The 21,153-nt window shown below is 46.9% G+C and overlaps 2 protein-coding genes across 2 annotated transcripts in view; one reads left to right on the top strand and one right to left on the bottom strand.

Moving 5' to 3' along the window:
• Positions 1–1,863: 1,863 nt before the first annotated feature.
• On the bottom strand, positions 1,864–3,009 carry Clp (Cleavage and polyadenylation specificity factor subunit 4). The gene has a single exon (XM_077686573.1). The coding sequence runs from the start codon at positions 2,856–2,858 to the stop codon at positions 2,001–2,003; it is 858 nt and encodes a 285-aa protein (XP_077542699.1). The 5' UTR covers positions 2,859–3,009; the 3' UTR covers positions 1,864–2,000.
• A 245-nt stretch (positions 3,010–3,254) lies between these two features.
• LOC144155250 (transmembrane protein 208-like) overlaps positions 3,255–21,153 on the top strand; it is a 34,856-nt gene continuing 16,957 nt past the window's right edge. The window contains exons 1-4 of the mRNA XM_077686574.1: positions 3,255–3,475; positions 12,664–12,762; positions 13,467–13,526; positions 20,337–20,476. Coding sequence (XP_077542700.1) covers positions 3,470–3,475; positions 12,664–12,762; positions 13,467–13,526; positions 20,337–20,476 — 305 coding nt within the window. The 5' untranslated portion in view covers positions 3,255–3,469. The remainder of the gene's footprint in view (positions 3,476–12,663; positions 12,763–13,466; positions 13,527–20,336; positions 20,477–21,153) is intronic.

Here is a 21,153-nt window from a genome sequence, read left to right as displayed (position 1 = left end):
TAGGTCATTCCACTCACTGACGATGCGTTGAAAAAAAGAAAACTTGAAAAGGTTAGTTTGTGCAAAGCAAGGAGTAAGTGCGCGAGGTTGGCGGTGCTGGGTAACTCTTGTTAAGGTCGATACAAACAGTAAAGGGTTGAGTGCTAATTTTTTACCTACGAGCAGGGAAAGAAAATCTAGTCTGAATTGCTTTCTTCAAATTTTGAGTAAAGGTAGCTTGTTAATTTTTATTAGTTCAGTGGGCGAGTCAGTTCAGAAAAATTTATGTATAAACTGCACAGCTTTTCTTTGAATTCGTTCAAGCTTATCTATGTTAAATCCTGTATATGGATCCAAAATGGTGCATGCATACTTGAGCTTGGGTCTTATTAATGCTACATAACCTACAAGTTTAACGGTAGCCGGGGCACTTTTAAGCTTGTGTTTTAGAAATCAAAGCTTTTGGAAGGCAGAGCAAATGTTGTTCATGTGAAGGTTCCATGACAACTTATTTGTTAGTGTCACGCCTAAATACTTATACAGCCGAGCCCGCTTATAACGAACAACGAGAAACCGAAATCACTTCGTTATATCCGCTTTTCGCTATATCTGGACAGAAAATCTATGTATACTAATGGTAACGGGAAACGAAGATTTGTTCGTTATAGCCGCTATTTCGTTAAAACCGGGTTCGCTATAAGTGGGCTATACTGTAGTTATTCATCTCTTCCAGCAGCAACAGACCTAGTTTACACACGTTTGAGTGCTGCTTTTTTACAAGTTACAGGAAGATTCACACACTTCTTAGCGTTAAGAATCACGCCCCATTCATCACACCATTTCAGAATACTTCCTAAGCTATTGTTCAGGTTGTCTTGATCAGTTGCGGAATTAACATTTTTATACAAGATACAATAGTCCGCGAACAGCCGAATCTGATTGCCAGGGTTAACTACATCCACAATATCATTAATATGCAATAGAAATAGCATGGGACCTCCTAGACTTCCCTGTGGCACTCCAGATGTGACTGGAAGACAGCCCCGAGTGCTGCCCGTCCGCATCAACAAATTGTTTGCGGTATACATATGCTGTATATATATATGCTTCCATCTTATCTGATGGAATGACAATATGGAGGTTGATTTTTTCTTATGCACAAATGACCCCATCAAAATAACTCTTCGGTCCAGTCACTGATAACTTTGTTAGGCCTGACAGTGACCAATACAACTGATAATGTTATAAACACATCTGTTCATGGTATGTGCCATAAAAAAATACAAAAATGGTGCACAAAAAGAGTGCACGGGCCAGGTTCCTTTATTACACACTCCAGTTTCTATCCACAGGCATCATGAAATTTCAGATAAATCATCACTACACTGAACACCCCAGAATGAACTTTCACGCCTCAAAATCAGCCCGTGATTGCTGCACATGAAGTTACGTCGAATTCATATCACATGACATAATCTTCGTTATGTAAAATGACATTCCAAGCTATTCCATTACTATGTACAAGAGGTTTGCCAGTTGCAAAATGTATGATCTAACGGTGCACTTTGGGGATGCAAGCATATAAGAACCGAAGTTGGGGCCAGGTTCTAGGGGGATTCTTTTGTTATCTTATATAGGGAATAACAGTTAATGTTGAGACAATCATTACTGAACTTTTCAATGCTAAATGACAACTAAAAATCTCAATGACGATTGGCTCGAAGATCAAATTAACATGTCAGAAATATGGCTTAGCACAATTCATGACTGATGACAGCCTTCCCAAGGATCTGCTTGGAGCTCAAGGACAGCTTGGCGGCCTTTCTGAGCTAGCAATCTCAGCCACAATTTGACGATAAGTTCAGCCCACTGAGAAGAGTTCATTGTAATGTGCCCAAAGTGAACAAAAATCTGGTGATAGCATTCACCCTACAAATATTAACCACGTACTCTGCCCAATGCGAAGAAGAATTGGTGGCGACATTTGCTAGACAACGGAAACAACGAAGCAACAGACAAGTCTATGGATTCGGCGTGTTTTGGAGGGCGCTGCTGAGGAAGGCCAAATGTCCCTTGGGGCACTTGTTGGCGTAGTGTCCTTTTTCACCGCACTTGTAGCAGGTGACCTGATCCAGTGGCCTGAAGCCTCGCTGGCCTCCTCCCGTACCCGGGCCTCCGCCATCGTCGTGGTGGTCCCGTCGGTGCATTCCGCCGTAGTGGCCGTGGAACTGCATGCGCGAGTGGTGATGCTCTTCCCTCATCTCCGGGGGCATCTTGTGGCAGGATATAGCCTTGTGTCCGGCTTCGCCGCAGTAGTGGCATACGATGTTAGCCTTCTTTGCTTGCTGTGCGGGGTCTTGAATAGGCAGGTCGAACTTCGGGTGCATAAATTTGCACTCCGGGCCATCGGGACAAAACCCGCAAAGGTAACTCAGGCACATGACGCGGCGGGTATGCCGGTGACGACAGTTCGGGCCATGTCGACAGAACCCTCTGTCGTACCAGGGGCAATCCTTGATTTTCGCTTCTGGATCTATGTGCAAAAACGGGCACTCCTTGTTACTGCACGCGTTGAAGCGAGAGTAAAAGTAGCACTCCGGCATCTTCGTCATGTCGAACTCGTGGAGGAATTCGCACTGGTCGCCCTTCTTGCACAGGCCGCGAAGCCAGTGCTTGCACACAACCGTCCGGTCCCCCTTAACATGCCTGAAGGGGCACGCGGACGCCTTGCTGCAGTTGCCCTGCACATAAAAACAGCACACGGCAGCGCCGGACTTGTCCATACCCGGGAACGGCAGCGGCAACGCGCCCAGTTGCTGTTCGAGGGCCATCTCCAGTTCGAAGACAACGTTCCCCACTTTGGCCACTATCTCCTCCATCGTATCAACAATCGAGCACAGGGAAACGTACAATTACAATAAATAAACACAATAATCTTACAGTAAGACACTAACAAAAGCCCGCGTTTACGAAGCAGGTTAAACGCCGCTTGCCATCCTAGAGCTGATAGAATGCGGAGAATAGTACACACGTCACCAAGTGGCGACTGCTTCAAGCTCCAAGAAGACGAAATGCGTTACTTTTGGTTCTAGGAGAAGTTACACATCATTTGAACAATTAAAAGCGTTTCATGTTTTATTTGGGCATTTTAAAAAGATAACTTTTTCTGCTCAGATGAGAAAAACAGGATATCCAGTAGCTACGTGGAAACCACGGTAACACTGGTAACACGCGCAGAACAGCGCTATCAGCGCTGCCGTATGCTGCCTTTCGCTGTATTTTACCGGTTACTTAATTTATTCGCCTTGCGCACCATCTGCTTCATCAGTTTTCGCGTACAATGTGCTAATACGTGTTCAGATTTCACGCATTGTTACACGGCAGTAGTGCCGTAAATTTCCGAAAATTGTGTGCAGCCTCACTTGGTTGCTGCACAGACCCAACAGACCCAAGTCGTCGTTTGGACTTGAAAATCTGAAGCAAGGCATCAATGGCGGTAATGTTGACTGTTTTGCCGGATTTCAAAGTCATCATTCATTATTCTTAATTTGCATTCTTAATTTGACCCTTGGTGTAGTCTGTTATGTGGTCGAATATGAATTCTTAAAAACAATCTTGACTAAGCTGCTGTACCGCACGTGGTAAATATCGTTTAACGAATCCGCCGGTAACGCAGCAGGTGGGTAAAACGAAATTTTGAGAGTAGTGATTACGTGCTTTAGTTTTTGTGTTTTAAAAATTTTTCCTAAACAACCGTTTCGTGTGTGCCAATTGCACTTTTTGTGAAGTAATATACGAAGTCCGCTTTTCAGTGTTGCAATTAAGCAGACGATGCGAATAGCAGCAGCTTTTAGGCAAGGAACTTGATACGTGCATGAAGTAGATGGATCCCTTTAATTATAGCTCTAAAATATTAGAGGTAAGAGCAGTCTCGCCTCTTTTGCAGAAATCAGAATCATTCACTGAATGTTTACAAATGTTTGCCTCTCCTTTTGCCATCAAATGAATCGCTGCCCTGTGACAGCTGGGAAGTGCATGGCCATGAGTGGGACGACGTGCCGGCCACAGTTATATTGCTTTATGCAATTCTTTCCTGGTCTTCTTGCGATCTGAAAGGAAAAGCATAGTGACGCAAAAGTTGCTGCAGTCGGAGCAATTTGCGATTGAAAACAAATGGGAGAAAGCCATTGCGGTGACGTGCTTCCTTTATTTCAAACATATGTAACACATACAATAGCTGTAAATATACCTTTGCCTGTAAGCACTTAGTGCATTTCACTGGGCAGTCTGGAGCGGCAACCGAGTCTGCCCAAGATATGCGGAGTTGCGGGCTCATAAGGGGCAAACGTGTTTAATGCCGATTGAGCAAAATGAGGGGGATTGTGAACCCGCTGTATATTGAGGGTAGTGTTGCTTTGTACCTCGTTCCCTAGAAACAGATGCATAATGAAGGTAACAATCCTGCTTGCCTCTTCATGAGGGACTGCACCTTGCCACCCTTCTCTTCGTGTTAGTGGGGGGCAAAATGAGTAAATGGGATGAGCAGTGCGATACTGACTGTGCTACTCAACTTGGATGGAACTGCACAAGCCAGCACACTCCGCAGATTGTTTGACAAGTGCTCCCATAGTGCTTTCACTATTAGAGTATCACAAAAATCTTCGTGGTATATTTTGTCTCTGGCGTTGTAGCCAGTCGAGGGCTTGGATGATTTAACTCATAGTAATTACTGGTGAAGGGGTCGACACGTTGCATTGTGTAAAGCCTCATACACATACACTGGTGTGTTTGTTTGCCCTCTGTTCCTTTCAGGCTTACAAGCTTTTCATTACTATCCTTTTTGGCCTATATATTTATCTGATGCTGCGGAGACTCTTAGCAATAATAACGCACTAGCTAAGACAACCAAATTTGATTGATTGATTGTGGGGGTTTAACGCGCCGACGCAACGCAGGCAATGAGGCGCGCCGTAGTGGAGGGCTCCGGATTAATTTCGACCACCTGGGGATCTTTATCGTGCGCCGAAATCTCGTACACACGGGCGTTTTTGCTTTTCGCCTCCATCAGAAAAGCTGCCGCCGCGGCCGGGAATCGAACCCGCGACCTCGTGCTCAGTAGCGCAACGCCTTAGCCACTGAGCCACCGCGGCGGGTGCACAACCAAATTTAGCAGCCAGGAATGTCACTACTGCCATTGCATTTCGTGCGCTGCATGGTGGTATTAAAGGGCCTTTTCTCTTCCTCTGTGCCAACACCTTATCTTTAGTTCATGCGCTCATGCTTTTGAGCTTCAGCTGCAGCTGGCACTGACTGCAGGCACTGCCATTGGAACAAAAGGAAGGGTTTATTTCCACCATACGTGTTCCATAGTGTTTACTTCATATTCTCGGATGTCCTTCCCCACTAAACGTTCAGATACTTTCTGTGCCATTGTGGCAAACTGCACTTTCACCAAACACCGGTCTGTCACTTCAAGTTGTCAATTAATTCACTCTTGTGCTACTAATGGCTAGGCCCTGGATAATTAGATTAGTAGAACGGCTGCCCTAGATCGCTGGTTGCCTGGGGTTCAAAGCCTGGAACCACGATGGATTTTCTTTTCTTTTTCCCCTTCGCTTAATTTTCTGAGAAAGCTGTATGTATAGCTTTCCTTTGTAGCCTTATGGCTGCACTTTAGCTGGATGCCAACTTTTTTCACAGTTAGTGTTGGTCTGTATGTCATGCAACTGAGAAAAAATTCGCATTGATCGTGCATTTGCATAGTTGGGGCGTTACCAGGTGGCCTGCGTTGTGGCTCAAGCAGTGTATTGCTTTGAGAAGTTCGTGAGCTCAGTTCCAGACTGTGTCTGCGTTTTTGTTAAAGCAAACCATTTGAATGACTGAGCCCCAGGAAGTCTTGCATGGTGCACAACCCTTCTTGTAGTAGTTGGTTATTTAGAACCACATTTTCTAAAATGCCAATCAAATGCCTTTAACTGCAAGTTGAAATATATGTGGTTGTGTATTGCCACAAATTCTCGCCTCCGAATTTGATGCAGTCAGATTTTTACTATCTATTTAGACACACGGTCCAACTTGCTCGAGCTAAACGTACAGTTTAGTTAGTTTCAGTGACGTTGTTTTGTCAAAATGATCCAGAAATTTTCATAAAACCTTGAGTTAAATGAATAGTATCAAGTGTACCAAGCAAAGCTATTGTTTTTAATCTCAACAGGAAAGCAGTGAGCACTAACTTAAGGGGAGACGTGGGTCTTGAAATGAACTTTTTTATTAATTGGTCTGTGATAATGAAAATCACTGTGCATATGTGTTTTGTCTTCCTCATTTCAGATATGTAATTAGTTTTCAAGTGGTATAATTATTTTTTGAGTTATAAAGAAAACACTAGAGCCTAATTAAGTAATTTCTTACGGGCCTTTAAGGAACTTTTTACTAAATTTTTCTTAAAATAAATGGTATGGATGTGTAGCTTAAGACCTGCCATGCATGCTGAAGCTATTTATATTCCTGTAAAGATAGTTGATTGGATAGAATTAATAAAATTGTGCCAAGTACAGTTTTCTGAAAACTTAATGACCTCTAATTATAACTCATAACATTTATTTGAGGCAAAATGAGCCAATTAAAATAGCTTCAGCATGCAGTTCATTTTATCCCGAATTCAACGGTATAACACTTGTAGAAATCCTTTGAAAAAAACTATCTCAAAACCCCTGTAAGGCTAGGCACATATGCAAAAAAAGGGAAGCTGAGAAAATCGCAGTTGAAGTTTTACTACAAGTGACAGTTTTATCTATTGAGCATATGAAAAAAAGAAAGGTTCTAGAATGTAGCTCGCTTTTCGCTCAACAAGAGCATACCAAGTTTGCTGAAATCCGTTGGTGGGAAAATTATGAAATCCTCTGTCTACAGATGGCACCTGGCAGAAAAACTGAACAAAAGCAAAGCCAGAACGTTGCTTCAATTTTTATGCTGTTGGCAGCGCGCCGTCACTCTTTGGCGTCTAGGGCTGAGGTGCCGATCGTGCACCACAGTTGTAAACGTTTATTTTGTTATGTTACTGCTTCATTTGTAGCAATCAAATCGGATTTGCATCGCGTGAAATGAGTTGCAGCGAAGGGGCTGCTAACGGAATGCCCGCCACTGTTCTGTAACGTGCATGTGCTTGGCTAGGTGGGATAACCACGTTTTCGGTTTAATCTACTCGTATATCACGTCACCAACGCAGATTGTGCATAGTGCGAACATTTATAATTCCCAAATCGCTCATCTATATGGTAACCTGCCGACAAGGAAGCGCGCGCCGGAGTGCGGGCCGACCCGCCGCGGCATCGTTGATAACAGAATGAACACACTTCCCTTGCGACGTCGGCGTGCGGCATCCTCCACTTTATCATTTCTTTTCTTTCTATTTGCTGCTGATCGAAAGATAGACGCAACTTAGTGCCCCCGCAGGCGTAATCATATCGCTACGCTATCGTCTCGGCAGCCCGCGGGGGCGCTAAGCCTACCTCCGTCTCGGCGCCGTTCTCGCGAAAAGTCGTCGTCAGACACGCAGAAAATCGTACTCCAGGCGCTTTTAATACTGCTACTTCTTCCTTTCAGTTATCGATAGACATATTTACTTTATTTTTACGCCATGCGGGGCTTTTGCCGGTCCTCGCATAGATGAATACATGAGCCGTTGCACTGTGATGAGAGTGCCGAGCAGACGACCCACGGCGCCCAGCCAATGAGGTTGCGCCCTGCGGTCACGTGCAGTCAGTAGCCAATTGGGCGGCGCGTTCCGTCTCTTTTCTACCCCGGTTTTACTCGCAACCAATGGACGAAACGGAGTGGTTCTGGCGGGGAATTGAAAACGAAAAGACGCGCTTTCGAATGAGACCAAGATGGACGCCGTGGGGCATGTAGAACCCGAGGGGCGAGTCGTCGAAAAAATGCTATTTTCGCGTCGAATCTTGGCCGATTTTAGCGGGCGTCGGTGCTATAAATTGATATTATGGCTCAAATACGTACTCCTGGGTCTGGATATTTTGCTAACCGGTAGAAAAATAGCTCTACTTTCCGAAAATGGCGATTTCTAAAAATCGATTTTTTGGCCAAATTTCGGGATTCCAAGACCCGCGTCTCCCCTTAAAGGGGCCGTGCAGACAAAATACAAGTTTGCTTTATTCAGAAAACTTGGTGCTTCATAGTGCCCCCAGCAAACGTTGCTTAATTCACAGAGGAATGAATCAATTTAAGTTAAAATTTTGATTCTCCTGCCAAATCGTGTGTTTTGTGACGTCCGCAATGATGTAACAAGGACAGGTGTTCAGGCTAGTGCACTGCACGGGCCCGGGCCGGCCCGAAAGCCCGAGCCCGGCCCGGCCCGCGGGCCGGGCTCGGGCCGGGTAGCACACATTTTCTCGGGCCCGGGCCGGGCTCGGCTTGAACGAAAAATGTTTCGGGCCTTGCCGGCCCGAGCCGGCCCGAGCAGTGCCTGAGGCACGGCAGTGTTGTGACGCTAATTCTAAATTGTTGATAGCAAGAAGTTTTCCCATTGATATTTGAGGTTAAGTGAAAAGAAAAAAAAAGCGAAGTGCAATGTCGCTATGGCGCCGTTAAAAAAACATGATAAATAGACGATTCTGCTCAGAAAGCCTTCACATCAATTATAAAACAGACAGTCTGGGCAGCATATATAGTGGGAGAGAGCAGGCCAGACGAGGGCACTCCTGACACACAATACAACATGTTTTTTGAAATAAAACAAACAGAACAATGGCGATATGGACTTCGCACTGTCTACTGTTGCCACCTCCGTGGTACCAAGCGGCTCCTCGGTCACGACGTGTGGCCCTGCATTCCAAGCGCCTGGGCCTCCACAAGAAGCGGGAGACTGAAGAATGGGAGTACAGCTCTTTATTTTGAGTGCACACGTCGGATACACTGCTGTGTACAGGATGGGGGTTGGTGGAATAGGCACGAGAGAGGAGACGCGGGGAGAAGCAGTTATTCACAAAACAACACAAACACATCCCCTGAGGCTGGGAGCCGTAAAGATTCCGTCGCCGGGGTCCGCCTCACAGAAGTTCCACGAAGGGTCGTGCGGCCCGCGTCGTCGCTTTGTCTCGAACGGTAGCTGGAACCCCCCCCCCGGTGGCGGCGAGCTGGCTCGAAGTCGTCGTCGAACAAAATAAATGGATCAGTCACAGCGCACATGCGCGGCCGCAGCGTCGTCGGGATGGTAAGGGTCCGTGGAGGGCGAAACCAAACCCTACTGAAGCGGTTCCTCCACTTCGGAAAGCAAGTTGTCACCCAAGAATGTCGAGGCAAGGCAGACAAGATTTGTTGCCATCAGCTGCTGCCTTCAAGGTCCGCACATCCCCATTCTTTTGCTGAAAGTAGGAACGCCGGACGCTCACATGTTTTCGTATGGGCGGTAGTCACAACCGTGCATATATTTTCGGGGACCAATTTTCGAAGCAGAGCCAATGTTTCGGATTAAAAGTTTTAAAACCATGATTCAAGGCAGAAAAGAAAACAAACGCAGACAAAATAATGCTGCCTTCATCACTGAAGGAAAAAACAGAAATGAAGTCATGAAAGCGGACACGTCATCTGCTCAAATTTCAGGCGCGTTCGTGTATGAACCCGAATTGAACCCGTGGCGCAATCTCCGAGTTCCTTTAGCAACAGATAGTAAAAGCAAAATGCTGTCAAATATTCCAGCAGTAAATGTACGTAAACGTAGTCTGTTGAGTCAACACTAACAAAATCCTAATTATATTATTGTGATCACAGTATTTCCCATTCATTGCTTTATGTAGTCGCTTTATGCTTACGGTTTTAGGTTAAAAACAGCAAACGTTTTCGGGCTCATGTTTATAGCCTTTTGGACTCGGGCTGATACTTAGAAAGTCTGGCGGGCACGGCCTTATTTCATTTAAATTCTACCGGACTCGGGTCGGGCTCGGGCTGCTATTTTAAATTTTTGTCGTGCTCGGGCCGGGCACGGGCTCACATTATAAAAATTTGTCGGGCTCGGGCCGGGCTCCGGCTCCCGTTTTAAAAACTTGTCGGGCCCGGGCCGGGCCCGGGCCGTGTCTCTACCGGGCCGGGTCGGGCCGGGCCTAGAAATTCCGGCCCGTGCAGTGCTCTAGTTCAGGCGAACGTTAGTGCGCCATTTAGTCTGCAGTGGACTCTGGAACATCTTGTTTACTGTCAGTCTTCCTAGATGGTGCCACCATACTGTGCAGGACCGCTGTCTGCCCTCACTTTGTTTCTAAGCGTATTTGCACCTGGCTGGTTTTTGTTGCGGTTGGAAGTCACCATTTCGTGAAACATTGGGTGTGCTCGACAAACAAGGTCACGCAAGACAGTGTTGCTTACGCCAATCGGCCAATCGACAACCCCATAGGCTTACGCCAGTGGTGTTGTTGTGTGAGAACCCCAACGCACCAGACTACTGTGCAGCTATAACAAGCATAGTGTGTGCAATACCAACAGCAGTAGGCTCTGGTGCTTTTATGTTTACGTGTACGTTCGTAACTTTCATTGTTTACCCCACCATTCTTACCGCTATAAAATGGATATGCACTACATTTAAGAAAAAAATAGCTCGGTCTGCAAGCTTATAAGCCCTGCCTTACTTGCGTTTGCTTTTGCCGGCCTCAGCCAGGCGCACAGCTGTGCATACAGTCGAACCTCATTATAACGAAATGGTATCAGGGCAGTAAATTAGTTCGTTATATCTGATATTCATTGTAACAGTAGGTGTAAAAATTGGCCTTATCAAATCGGCAATCTGGCTAGTGCGAAAATCTTAGATACGGAAACACTATATGCTCTGCTTTGAACCCACCATTAACAAGGTAATCCTTACTCCTATTTCCTTATCTCCTTGTGGCATTTCAGACTAAATGAGCCAGAACATAAGAACGTGCAATTACAACAGTTGAATGTCTATTTGTCAAAACAGGCCTGCGTTCATTTTTTTTTTTTTTTTTAATGTTATCTACGTCAGGTGGCTTTTCACAACACTGAGCAGGATCAAGTTCCGCACAGTGCCCACGCATGAAAGGGCCTTTTCTACTTCCGTAGTTTACGACGTCAGGAGTTTTTACAAGTAGCTTATCAGCCTTTTCAAATATTTCTTTGTTATTGCCAATATTGCGCACTGCTCTCGTGGTTTCAGTTTCGTTATAAAAAGAATAACTGTTACTGAAATAAAGCGTGGCCAACCAGAGTTCATATTTAGTTAACTATAGACGATAATTCGCCATATCAGTGTTCGTTATCACAAGGTTCAACTGTGTTACATCATAGGTTCTAGTGCGGGAAATGAGCTAGTGAGTCGCATGGCCATTCCCTTTTTTTTTTCCCTAATTATATAGCTTATTTGAGCCGAGTTTACGTTAAAAGTGGTGTCAGTATGATTCTAACGAAGCAATCTTTCGAATGAACCAAACTTCTTGTGTTCTGTCTGCATGGCCCCTTTAAATATTAGCCTAGCGGTAGTATTAAATCAAACAGTCATGTTAAAGATATAGCTGTAGTATTGTTACAGAACTAAAACCTATTTTTTTACTTTTATTACATTCTTTAGGAGCCATGGTAGTATTTCAGTTTCAGAAATTTCAGTGCTTGTCCTTGCTTACCTCGCTCTTTAGTTTGGTCTTTATGGAATGATCGCGGGCTGTACTGCATTTTTTTTTTTTTTTTTTTTCCTTTTTCAAATTTGTTCTTGCCTATAAAACTGTGACCTTTGTGAGGCCACTTTTGGTAATACTGTTAAGTAGAAAATCGATTTTTCTAGAGTTCTCGTTTCCGAACTTGTTCTGTGTAAATGTGAAAGATGGGGAAGAACATTTGATTGGGGGAAAACATTGCCCAAAGGCCTGGTTCTGTCTCATTGGTCCCATTGTCTTGTCTACAGAGTGCAAGTTAACTGAAGGATAAGAACTACAAATTCTAGCCACAATGCTAGCTTTTTATTTGATATGTTTTAGTGATTTCTGTTTGCAAATGCTGGCTTCACGGCTTTTAAGACAGCGTTAGCAACAAACTATAACTGCTCCATTCTTCTTTATACATAGCTTGCACTGACGCCAATGTAGCTGCCATGTTGAGGAACCGCATGGACAGTGAAAGGTGGTGAACTTATCTGGTGCTTTTATCTCGAGCAGTGCTAGTAAAGCTGAGAACAGTGCACCAGAAAGTATTGGTGGTGACGTCATGTGCAAGCCATGTATTGTTAACATGGGCTTGGAACTAGAGGAAGAACATTTTCTTAAGTCCTTGTGCTGCTGCATTTACTCTTAAATATATATTTCCACAAATCTGAGCGGACACTTCCCCCTCATTATGTTACTAAGGAAAGTCAAAATGAAAGAAGCCTAAAATTTGCCCCATGTCTGTCTTTTAGCATTGCAAGTGGTAGAAAAAAAGCAGATGGTTTGGTGCAAGTATCTGCAGTAATGGCCACCCTACCAAATGTTCTAACATCAAAGAACAATTTGTCTTGCTTTCATATCCTTTCATAGCAAATCTGCTTGGATTGAAAGCAGTCAGCCACTATGTTGATCTCAGCATAAAGGATTTGAACTTCATTATGCATGGATAAACACGGCTAGCTCATACACATTCTTGTAAGCATGCCTAAACTTTGTGTTTTATTCATTGTGTTGTTCTCACTTTCAGCCCCAAAAGGGAAAAGTAGGAACCAAGGGACAGAAGCAGATAGTTGAAGAGAACAAGCAAACGATCAAGTTCTACAGTATTATGGCGGTTGCAGCTTTAGTAAGTACACTATCTTTTTGGGTGCCTCTCTATTGCTCTGTTGATCCAGGAAGGAATACTTTGCATGGGGTCAAATATTCTTGGCCTGCATGTGGGTCCATTTCCTTCCAGTTGTATTCTTCTTTTATGGTTGCAAAAATGCCAAGCATGTGTAGTGCAACATTAAAAAGATCTGTCTGCCCCTCTCCATTGAAGTCCTTTATTGTCACCTGTACCGATCCTGCTCATCAACGACATTGTGTTTGTCTTTGTTGCGGAAACCACCGAGACATGACCACGAACAGAGTCACTGTTTTGATGGGCGAGCTGGAACAGTATGCAATGATGATGATTCAGGAGTGTGGCGCTTCCTTCCTACCTCGCAATTCACTTCAGTCTTGCAATGTGAGGACATAAACCATGTGGCACTCTGTAGAGCTGCCTGCAGTGCAGGGGTGAAGAAGCCCATTAAACGTGAGGTGGGGGACGACGCAGAAGTTGCTGAGGCACGATCAGTGTGTGCAAAGACAGCTGGGTGTAGCATTGGGTAGGTTGTCAGGGGCGGGTGGACAACTGCTGTGTTGTTGAGTAACTGCAACGGGTTGCTGTAATTCTGCAATTTGTGAACGCTATGTTTGTGCTGTGTGGGAATCTGCCCTGTTACCTGTTGCGCAGTCTTGAATGCGTGCATGTGCAGATGGCTAACTTGAAATACTCTTTCACAGGCTGTCCATCTTGTTGTACACCTGGTGTTGTGGCGGGATTTGATTACGCTATCTTACACGGTGAGTGGATTCTTTTTAAATTTCAGACGGGTGCACCATCAAAGCTATGAATAACCAGTGATATCATGAGAAGAACATTTATGAAATTTGTAAAGAATATTTTGGAGACATTGGGAAGTACTTAATTGTTGGCATAGCAAATAGACAGCGTTTTAGTGTTAGCATCATCTTGGTGTTCTCAATGAGGGTTAGGTCAGTGGAGGTGTTGTCACATGCTGGGATCTGTTTTGTAATGACAAGCGAAGCTTTTTGAAGATGAATGTAGTGAACCGTTGATTTACGATATTCCTGGTGTCTATATGGAAGTCTCTGACAGCATGGAGGGGCTTGTCTAGGTTGCAAGTGCAGTGTATCTACTGGGCATAAATGTCTTATTTTGGTGATGTGTGCATGGTTTCCAGAATTGTCTCAACCAGGAGAAGTATGGTGCAAATATAACCTCAGTTGAATGGTACTGTCTGGGCATTTATTTTGTAATTGACTGCTTTGCCAAAAGTGCTGTCAAGGTCAACACCCAGAGTTTAGTGATGTAGTATAAAAATAGTTTGAGATATTCTTGTTGATCACAGTGCTTTGTTTAATAGAGTGTTGGCTAGATTATCTCTATCTGTGCACCTGCATTGTGATCACCCTCTTTGCTTGCATCATCCAAATGAGAATCTGCCCTGTTGCCTGTTGTTTGCAGATGCCTACAGTACGCTAAAGGCAAAGGAATCGGTGTAGAGACAAAAATACATGAAGGCAACTGACACAGACATGCACTGTTGTAGAAGTCAAAACTTCATTCTTTTTACACTGTGCATTGGCATACGAAATTAGTTATGGTGTAAGGGTAAGGGGTGGTTCTACCCCCTTGGGACATTCCAAACGAGTTACTGTTCAGATGGAGCTACAAAGGTGCCTGTGTGTAGAAACCTTGGCAAGAGCGAAAGTTGGCGAAAGAGCGAAAGTTGGCTTAAATTGATCCGTAGCCGTACAGCGTACCTCATAGCTGCAGGGTGTTACGAATCGGCCAGCGCCGCAGTACTTCCCCGCATCACTCCTCGGCTGTGCGGCGAAGCCACTACGTGCGCCTTTGAAAACAGGCGCCACCATGTCGGTGACAAGTTGCAACAAGCCGCGTCAGACGCTTCGCTTTCGGCGCATTTCAAAACTTCGGCGGCTACCGGTGAGGCTCGTCTCCACGCTCCTCCTCTCTCCCCTCTCCCGGACTCAACGTGCGCCGAGGCTATGAACGGCTTACGAACTCTGGAAAGAGCGTTGTGTGTGTCTGTGACGTTCGTGGCGTGTTGCCGCTTGTTGGCGTTTGACCGTTACCACTTTTGGGTATAAATAGACCCCCGCAAGCGTTGTAAACCATTCCTGTTAGAGCAGCGATTCGATGCTGTCGCTCTGCTCGAGTCCTGTATTGTAACCTCGCCCGTCGGGGCATTGTTCTTTGGCTTCGGCTCACCTCTCGCTATGAAGTAAACAGTTTACGTTGGCCTATCAGCTCTGGACCTCTTCCCGGCTGCAGTCGGCCCTACTCGGTCTCAACAACTGGTTGGCAGCGGTCGGATGGCAACTTCGTAACACCTGAAGCCAGCAGTGCGAGACCCAACACCAAGGACGTCAAGGCGGCTTCTGACTTCGCAGAATTCACGGCGGTCAAGGGTGAGTGCGGAACTTTTCTTCACTGAGTTTTACCAGGCTTCTGAGGATAGCTGGTAGGGCGTGTGTTTTTGTCGCGTGGGTTATTCGCGCAAAACATTTTTGGAGCAGTGGGAAAGCAGTACTCTAGACCGGCCATGAATTTGAAAGCGTTGAAAAAACCGCAGTTGTTGGAGCTTGCAAAAGAGTTGCGCTTGGATGTTACGGACGCGCTGAGAAAGCCAGAGCTGACACAGGCTATACTCGCTGTTGGCGCTGACGATGACGAGCTGTCGGAATGCATTGAGCTGATCAATGGCAGGGAGACCGCTAAGCGTCAGGCTGCAGAGGCAGAGGCTGAGCGCCAGCTGGAGGAGCTCGAGAGGCAGAAACGAGAGCAGGAGAGCGAGGAAAGAAAGCGAGTACAAGAGCTCGAGAGGCAGAAACGAGAGCGAGAACACGAGGAAAAGATGCGGTGGTACGACCTCGATATCGAGCGAATCCGAAGGGAAAGAAAGAAGCTCGAAAGAGAGAGACTCCAACGGGAGAACAAGCACCTAGAGCATGAAATTCACCCGCCGCGGTGGCTCAGTGGCTAAGGCGTTCTGCTGCTGAGCACGAGGTCGCGGGTTCGATTCCCGGCCGCAGCGGCCGCTTTTCTGATGGAGGCGAAAAGCAAAAACGCCCGTGTGTACGAGATTTCGGCGCACGATAAAGATCCCCAGGTGGTCAAAATTAATCCGTAGCCCTCCACTACGGCGCGCCTCATCGCCTGCGTTGCGTCGGCGCGTTAAACCCTACAATCAATCAAATAGAGCATGAAATTCAACTCGAGCAGGAAGAAGTGAAGCCCGAGTTAGAATTGTTGCTCGAAAAAGACCTCGTTGTCGAGGAAAGCACCGTGCCAGCGCCGCCAGTAGCAGACGCTCGGGAGCGCGAGTCGGAGGCGACGGTTGCGGCCCAGCAGCGCGGCAAGGTTGCTGAGAGAGATAACGACGGCGCATTAGCTCAGACTGTCGGCAGAGGCGGCAGAGGGCAGTGCGTGTCCACTGAGTGCGATAATGTGCCGGCGTTTGTTTGGAAGATCTCGGCGGAGTGTTCGGATGGTTCAAATTCGCGGGAGGCCTTAGGAGCGGCTACCGACTTGAACGTGAACACTTCACGAGATAGCGACGTTTCGCAGGAATGCGTAAACGATGAGGTTACCGAGAGGCCGCACGAGTCCGCTGAAACCGAGGTTGTTCCTTCGGACGGTAGTGCAGAAACGAGCAACGTGGTGGGAAAGCCTGCAGCCAAGGCAGCAAACGGTTTGCACGGTTCAGTTGGGAGTCGTGACGATCTCGCCACTGAGCAAGCCGATTCCGTCCTGCCACCAGCTCGGGTAGCTGACCTCGAGCAACGGCCAGCCGAGCTCGTAGAGATTCAGGTGTCTGGGGCGGCTGAGCCGTTTTTTGAGACAGGGCAACCTGGTTGTAGTGTAGTTCTGGCAGTGAGGAAGGAGAGCAGGAACACGCTTCGGTCTTCGCGTGCCGAGGCTGTCGCTGAAAGCGCGAGGGACGACGAGGTAGGGACTGTTGGGAACTACAAGGTGTCTAAAGAGCTCGTCATGCCCGTGTCACTCCCAGCTGATGCTCCCGATGATAGGCCAACATAGGCTGAGCTAGTTGAGGTTCCGGTGTCGCCTGTGGCTGAGCCGAAGTCGGGAACCGACCAGCCTAGAGGAGAGAACGCAAACGCGTTCCGGCGTTTGCTTACCGAACGCGTTCGTAAAAAGGCGAGCAACGAGGAGGTAGCAAAAACTTCCGCGGGTACTTGCGGCGCGTGTTTCAGTGCGGGCACGCCGAGGGGCAAAGCTGTGAGCTCGCATCGTGCCAAGGGAACGCCGCCTCCAAGAAGGAGTGCGCGCTTTTCGTTTGAACGCTGGAAAATCCCGCTCGCTCCTCCGCGCGCTTGGCCTTTGTCGAAAACAACGGCCGGTGTCCTTTCACGCGGTCGCAGCAGTCGTTTTCAGGAAGCAGGCGCACCTAAAGTGCGGTACAAAAGGGGAAAAGCTCGGGGCAATGACGAGAGCTCAAATCGCAGCTCTCTGCGCGAGAAGTGGCCTGTAGACGCCTGACTTTCTCAATTTTATTGTTTTTCCTGCAGCAGGTTTCGCCCTTTACGATTACGTTTTTTTTTTTGTGTGGGACATTTCCAATCACGCGAAATGTCACCTTTCAAGTTTGTGCACTTGTCTAAAGTACTGCTGGGCAAAAATATAACTAGAGTAGTTAGTTATTCGCGTACTTTTTCGCAACTAAAAGCCTGGTAAAGCTTCAGTGTGGATTTGTCTTCGCACTTGCCGGCGATGCGGTTGTGTCTTCCTGTGTTGTTCTGTTGCTTGCCTGACCAAGCCAGAGACGTTCTTGGGGAGCCACTACTCGTCCAGTGACCCGCCCGGTGAAGCTCCAGCATGGTGTCGTACAGCCCAGGCCTGGAGTCGAGCGTCTGCCGAGCACTTCACTTCGACAGCATCCCTCCGGACAACGGTTGAAGACCCTTATCCATCGGGATCTCGGACCCCCGGCGGAAGGGCTGTTACGAATCGGCCAGCGCCGCAGTACTTCCCCGCTTCACTCCTCGGCTGTGCGGCGAAGCCACTACGTGCGCCTTTGAAAACAGGCGCCACCATGTCGGTGACAAGTTGCGACAAGCCGCGTCAGACGCTTCGCTTTAGGCGCATTTCAGAACTTCGGCGGCTGCCGGCGAGGCTCGTCTCCACGCTCTTCAAGGACACAGAGGCCCCGCGAACTCAGCAGAGTCCTCCTCTCTCCCCTCTCCCGGACTCAACGTGCGCCGAGGCTATGAACGGCTTACGAACTCTGGAAAGAGCGTTGTGTGTGTCTGTGATGTTCGTGGCGTGTTGCCGCTTGTTGGCGTTTGACCGTTACCGCTTTTGGGTATAAATAGACCCCCGCAAGCGTTGTAAACCATTCCTGTCTGAGCAGCGAATCCATGCGGTCGCTCTGCTCGAGTCCTGTATTGTAACCTCGCCCGTCGGGGCATTGTATGTTTTTTTGGCTTCGGCTCACCTCTCGCTATGAAAAGTAAACAGTTACGTTAGCCTACTTCTTCTGGACTTCTTCGGCTGCAACAGCGGCTGGCCGCTCGTATCGTACGCGCTACCACTCGTATGTCGGAGGCCATGGAACTCGGATCGGGTGCCCCCGCCCGGTCGCAACAAGGGCAAATATGTCTATGGGGTGAAGCTACCATTGACACAGGCAGCCACGAGCGGTCAGATAAGGTCGCAAGAAAAGCAGGCACCAATTGTGGGGCCTTTAATGATATCAACTTTTGAAACCAAAAAAGAGAACTCCAGGGGCTCATTTTACTCGCTTTTTAGTGCGCGAACTTAAGCGCCCACTCCTGTGGTTTTGTGGCGCCATCGGGCTTCGTTGTAACCGAGGGAACGAAGGGGACATAGAATGAGATACGACGAGCAGGGAAGCGGGGGAGGAAAAATGGCGAAAGTGTGAGAACGGGGGGGGAGGGGTATGGCGAGACATTCTCTCCGGTGGGCAGCGACACACTACGAGATAACCGAAAGAGCGAAGAGGCCACTGAAGATAGAGTGAGTAGGAAAGCAGAGGATGAAAGCATGATGAAAAGCGCGAGACATGGTCCCCCACGGTGACGCACTACGACACAATGCCAGAGTAGTATACGCGCACCTTCATGCGTCCACTGATGCGGTAATCACTTCGTGAGATGCAGCAGGTATGCGCCATCACCCAGAATACTGCAGTTGACCCTGCGCACAAATTTTGCATTAGGGAGTATCTTAATCGTCAGCCGAAATTTTGAGCAGGTAGCAAGGGGCTCATTTTACCGGACATCTGTTTTGTTGGCACTTGTGAGCAGATGAAACAAAAGCATGGCTCTCACCTTATTGGTGCTCTAGTGTTGTGTATTAAGCACAAAATTTTTGTAACACAGCAACGATTTGAGGGAAAATGTAGGTACAGTGTTTCTTTGTGTACACCTGTGCTTCCTGCAATATTGTGGTATACCAGTTTTGCCAGTGCTATAAATTATTAGGTACTTGTTTTTGCGAAACATTTTTGCTCCTGAGGCCTCTTATTTGTGCTTTTCGCAGCTGTCCGAAATGCGCAGACATTTTGTGCTATGCTGACCTAGTCTAGATGTAATATTTGTACCTCTGTGCTCCTAGTGCTAAAATAAACATGCATGGATGCATTTAAACCTGTCGCATGCGTGGCTGTGGAGTTTCCTGCGTGGGGAAAATTCGCGAGAGAAAAGTGTGCATGGCAAACGTCATGGCAAACGATACTCCAGCACAGTTTTCTCTCTGGCCACCAGATGTCACCAGCATGATATGGCTGAGGGAGTTTCTGATGCTGTCTAGTTGCTGGAGACGGCCAATTTTCCTCTCCTAAGCGATCTTGCTCCTTGCTCGTAGCCCTTGAGTGTAACTTCGGTACATAACACCCCAATGTGAGGATCAGCCTAGTGGGTAAATGGTCTGCGGTGATGCCATATGCACTTGTGTTTTCAGCTTTTTCTGGCTTGCGAAAAACCTGTTGCTGTTGGGTATGGCAACATTGTAAACTAGGCACGTCATTCTACACTTACAAGCCTACTTTCCTCTTTCCTTTATTACCTGAAACCATACCAAACGCATGTCACTTTCATAAGGTACTCTGTTAGACGGACTCCTAAGTTTCATTGGCGGTTTTTAGGGTATGCAACTGAACTAAATTGATCAGATACAAGTAACTTGACAACATGTTGTCTTGGCAATTTGAAAAAAAAAAAAAAAAAAGAAATTGCTATTGATGTCAGCCAGTCAGTTATGTTTGCATCATCAAGGCTTATCTGAGAAACAAAAAGGATTACCTATACCAGTTGCTCTCATTTCAGTGACTTTGTACATTAAAAAGGCCTGCCTTTATTTTTGCTAAAAGTATTGTACTTGTCGGCTTATAACAACCGAGTATCTTCATTAAAAATGCAGAAAACGGGCATTACCTTGCTTTCCTGCTGAAGCCTACTGAAGAAAATGTTTTACTCCAAGAAGGAATCCTATTGTTTGCACAGAGATGCTCTCAATGTGCACGAAATGAGCCAAGTTTACAAGATGCAAGGGGGTACAGTGTGCTTGTGGTGTGCCTTGCGCAGTTGCTGTTCGTGTTCTCGATGCTGGTCTATGGCGGCTGCATCCAGACCATGCGGTACATGGCCCGGGCTGCCTATTCCGAGAGTGGCCAGCTCTTGGATGGCGGCATTGACCTCAACATGGCTCAGGCCGGCATGGGCGAGTACGTACACACACTGCCTATTCTTGTCAGGCACGCAGTATTCAGTGCAACGAAGCTCCAATCAGACAACTGTCATTAAGAGGGGCAAAAATCTCGCATCCAGTCAGTGAATCGTTTATTCCAAATAACGAGGATTTTGTGGCTACAGTTGAACCTCGATTTTACAAAACCCAGTCTTGCGAATTTCCTAAATTAATAAACAAATTTGGACCCCCCCTTCTGCAGCTGCCTATAGGCTTAATCTTTTCTCGACTTTAAGAACTTTGGGATTTGCTGAAATAATTTGCGTGTCCCTGTAAAGTTGAGGCTTCACTCCATTATACACGTTCTCACGCAGTGGGGCAGGGAGGAACATCAGTTTAAATCATAGGCTGAAACTCTGCGTGGTCGACATTCTTGGATTCACAGCGCAACAAAGACCAGAGGGAGGACGAGACACACAGGCACTGGTCTACATATGGATCAAACCTACAAAAAAAAAATGAAAATGCAAAGGCAAATCAAAGTGCCGGCTGCACCTTATCACTGTCACCGCCTTTGTTCACATTTCACTGCACCCTTTCGAAGAAACTCCTCAAAAAAGGTGGCAGCCCCATACTGTGCGGGGACCGGGGCACCGCTCCATCATGGAACACAGCTCTCAGGGTTTGTTAACTGCATGAGCGAAAGTCAAGACA

The sequence above is a fragment of the Haemaphysalis longicornis genome, unplaced genomic scaffold (genome assembly GCF_048455015.1).
Source record: "Haemaphysalis longicornis isolate Haplotype H1 unplaced genomic scaffold, Haemaphysalis longicornis Haplotype H1 scaffold_1, whole genome shotgun sequence".
Lineage (NCBI taxonomy): Eukaryota > Metazoa > Arthropoda > Arachnida > Ixodida > Ixodidae > Haemaphysalis > Haemaphysalis longicornis.
Note: the sequence above shows the minus strand (reverse complement) of the source record. Positions and strands in the feature narration are given on the sequence as shown.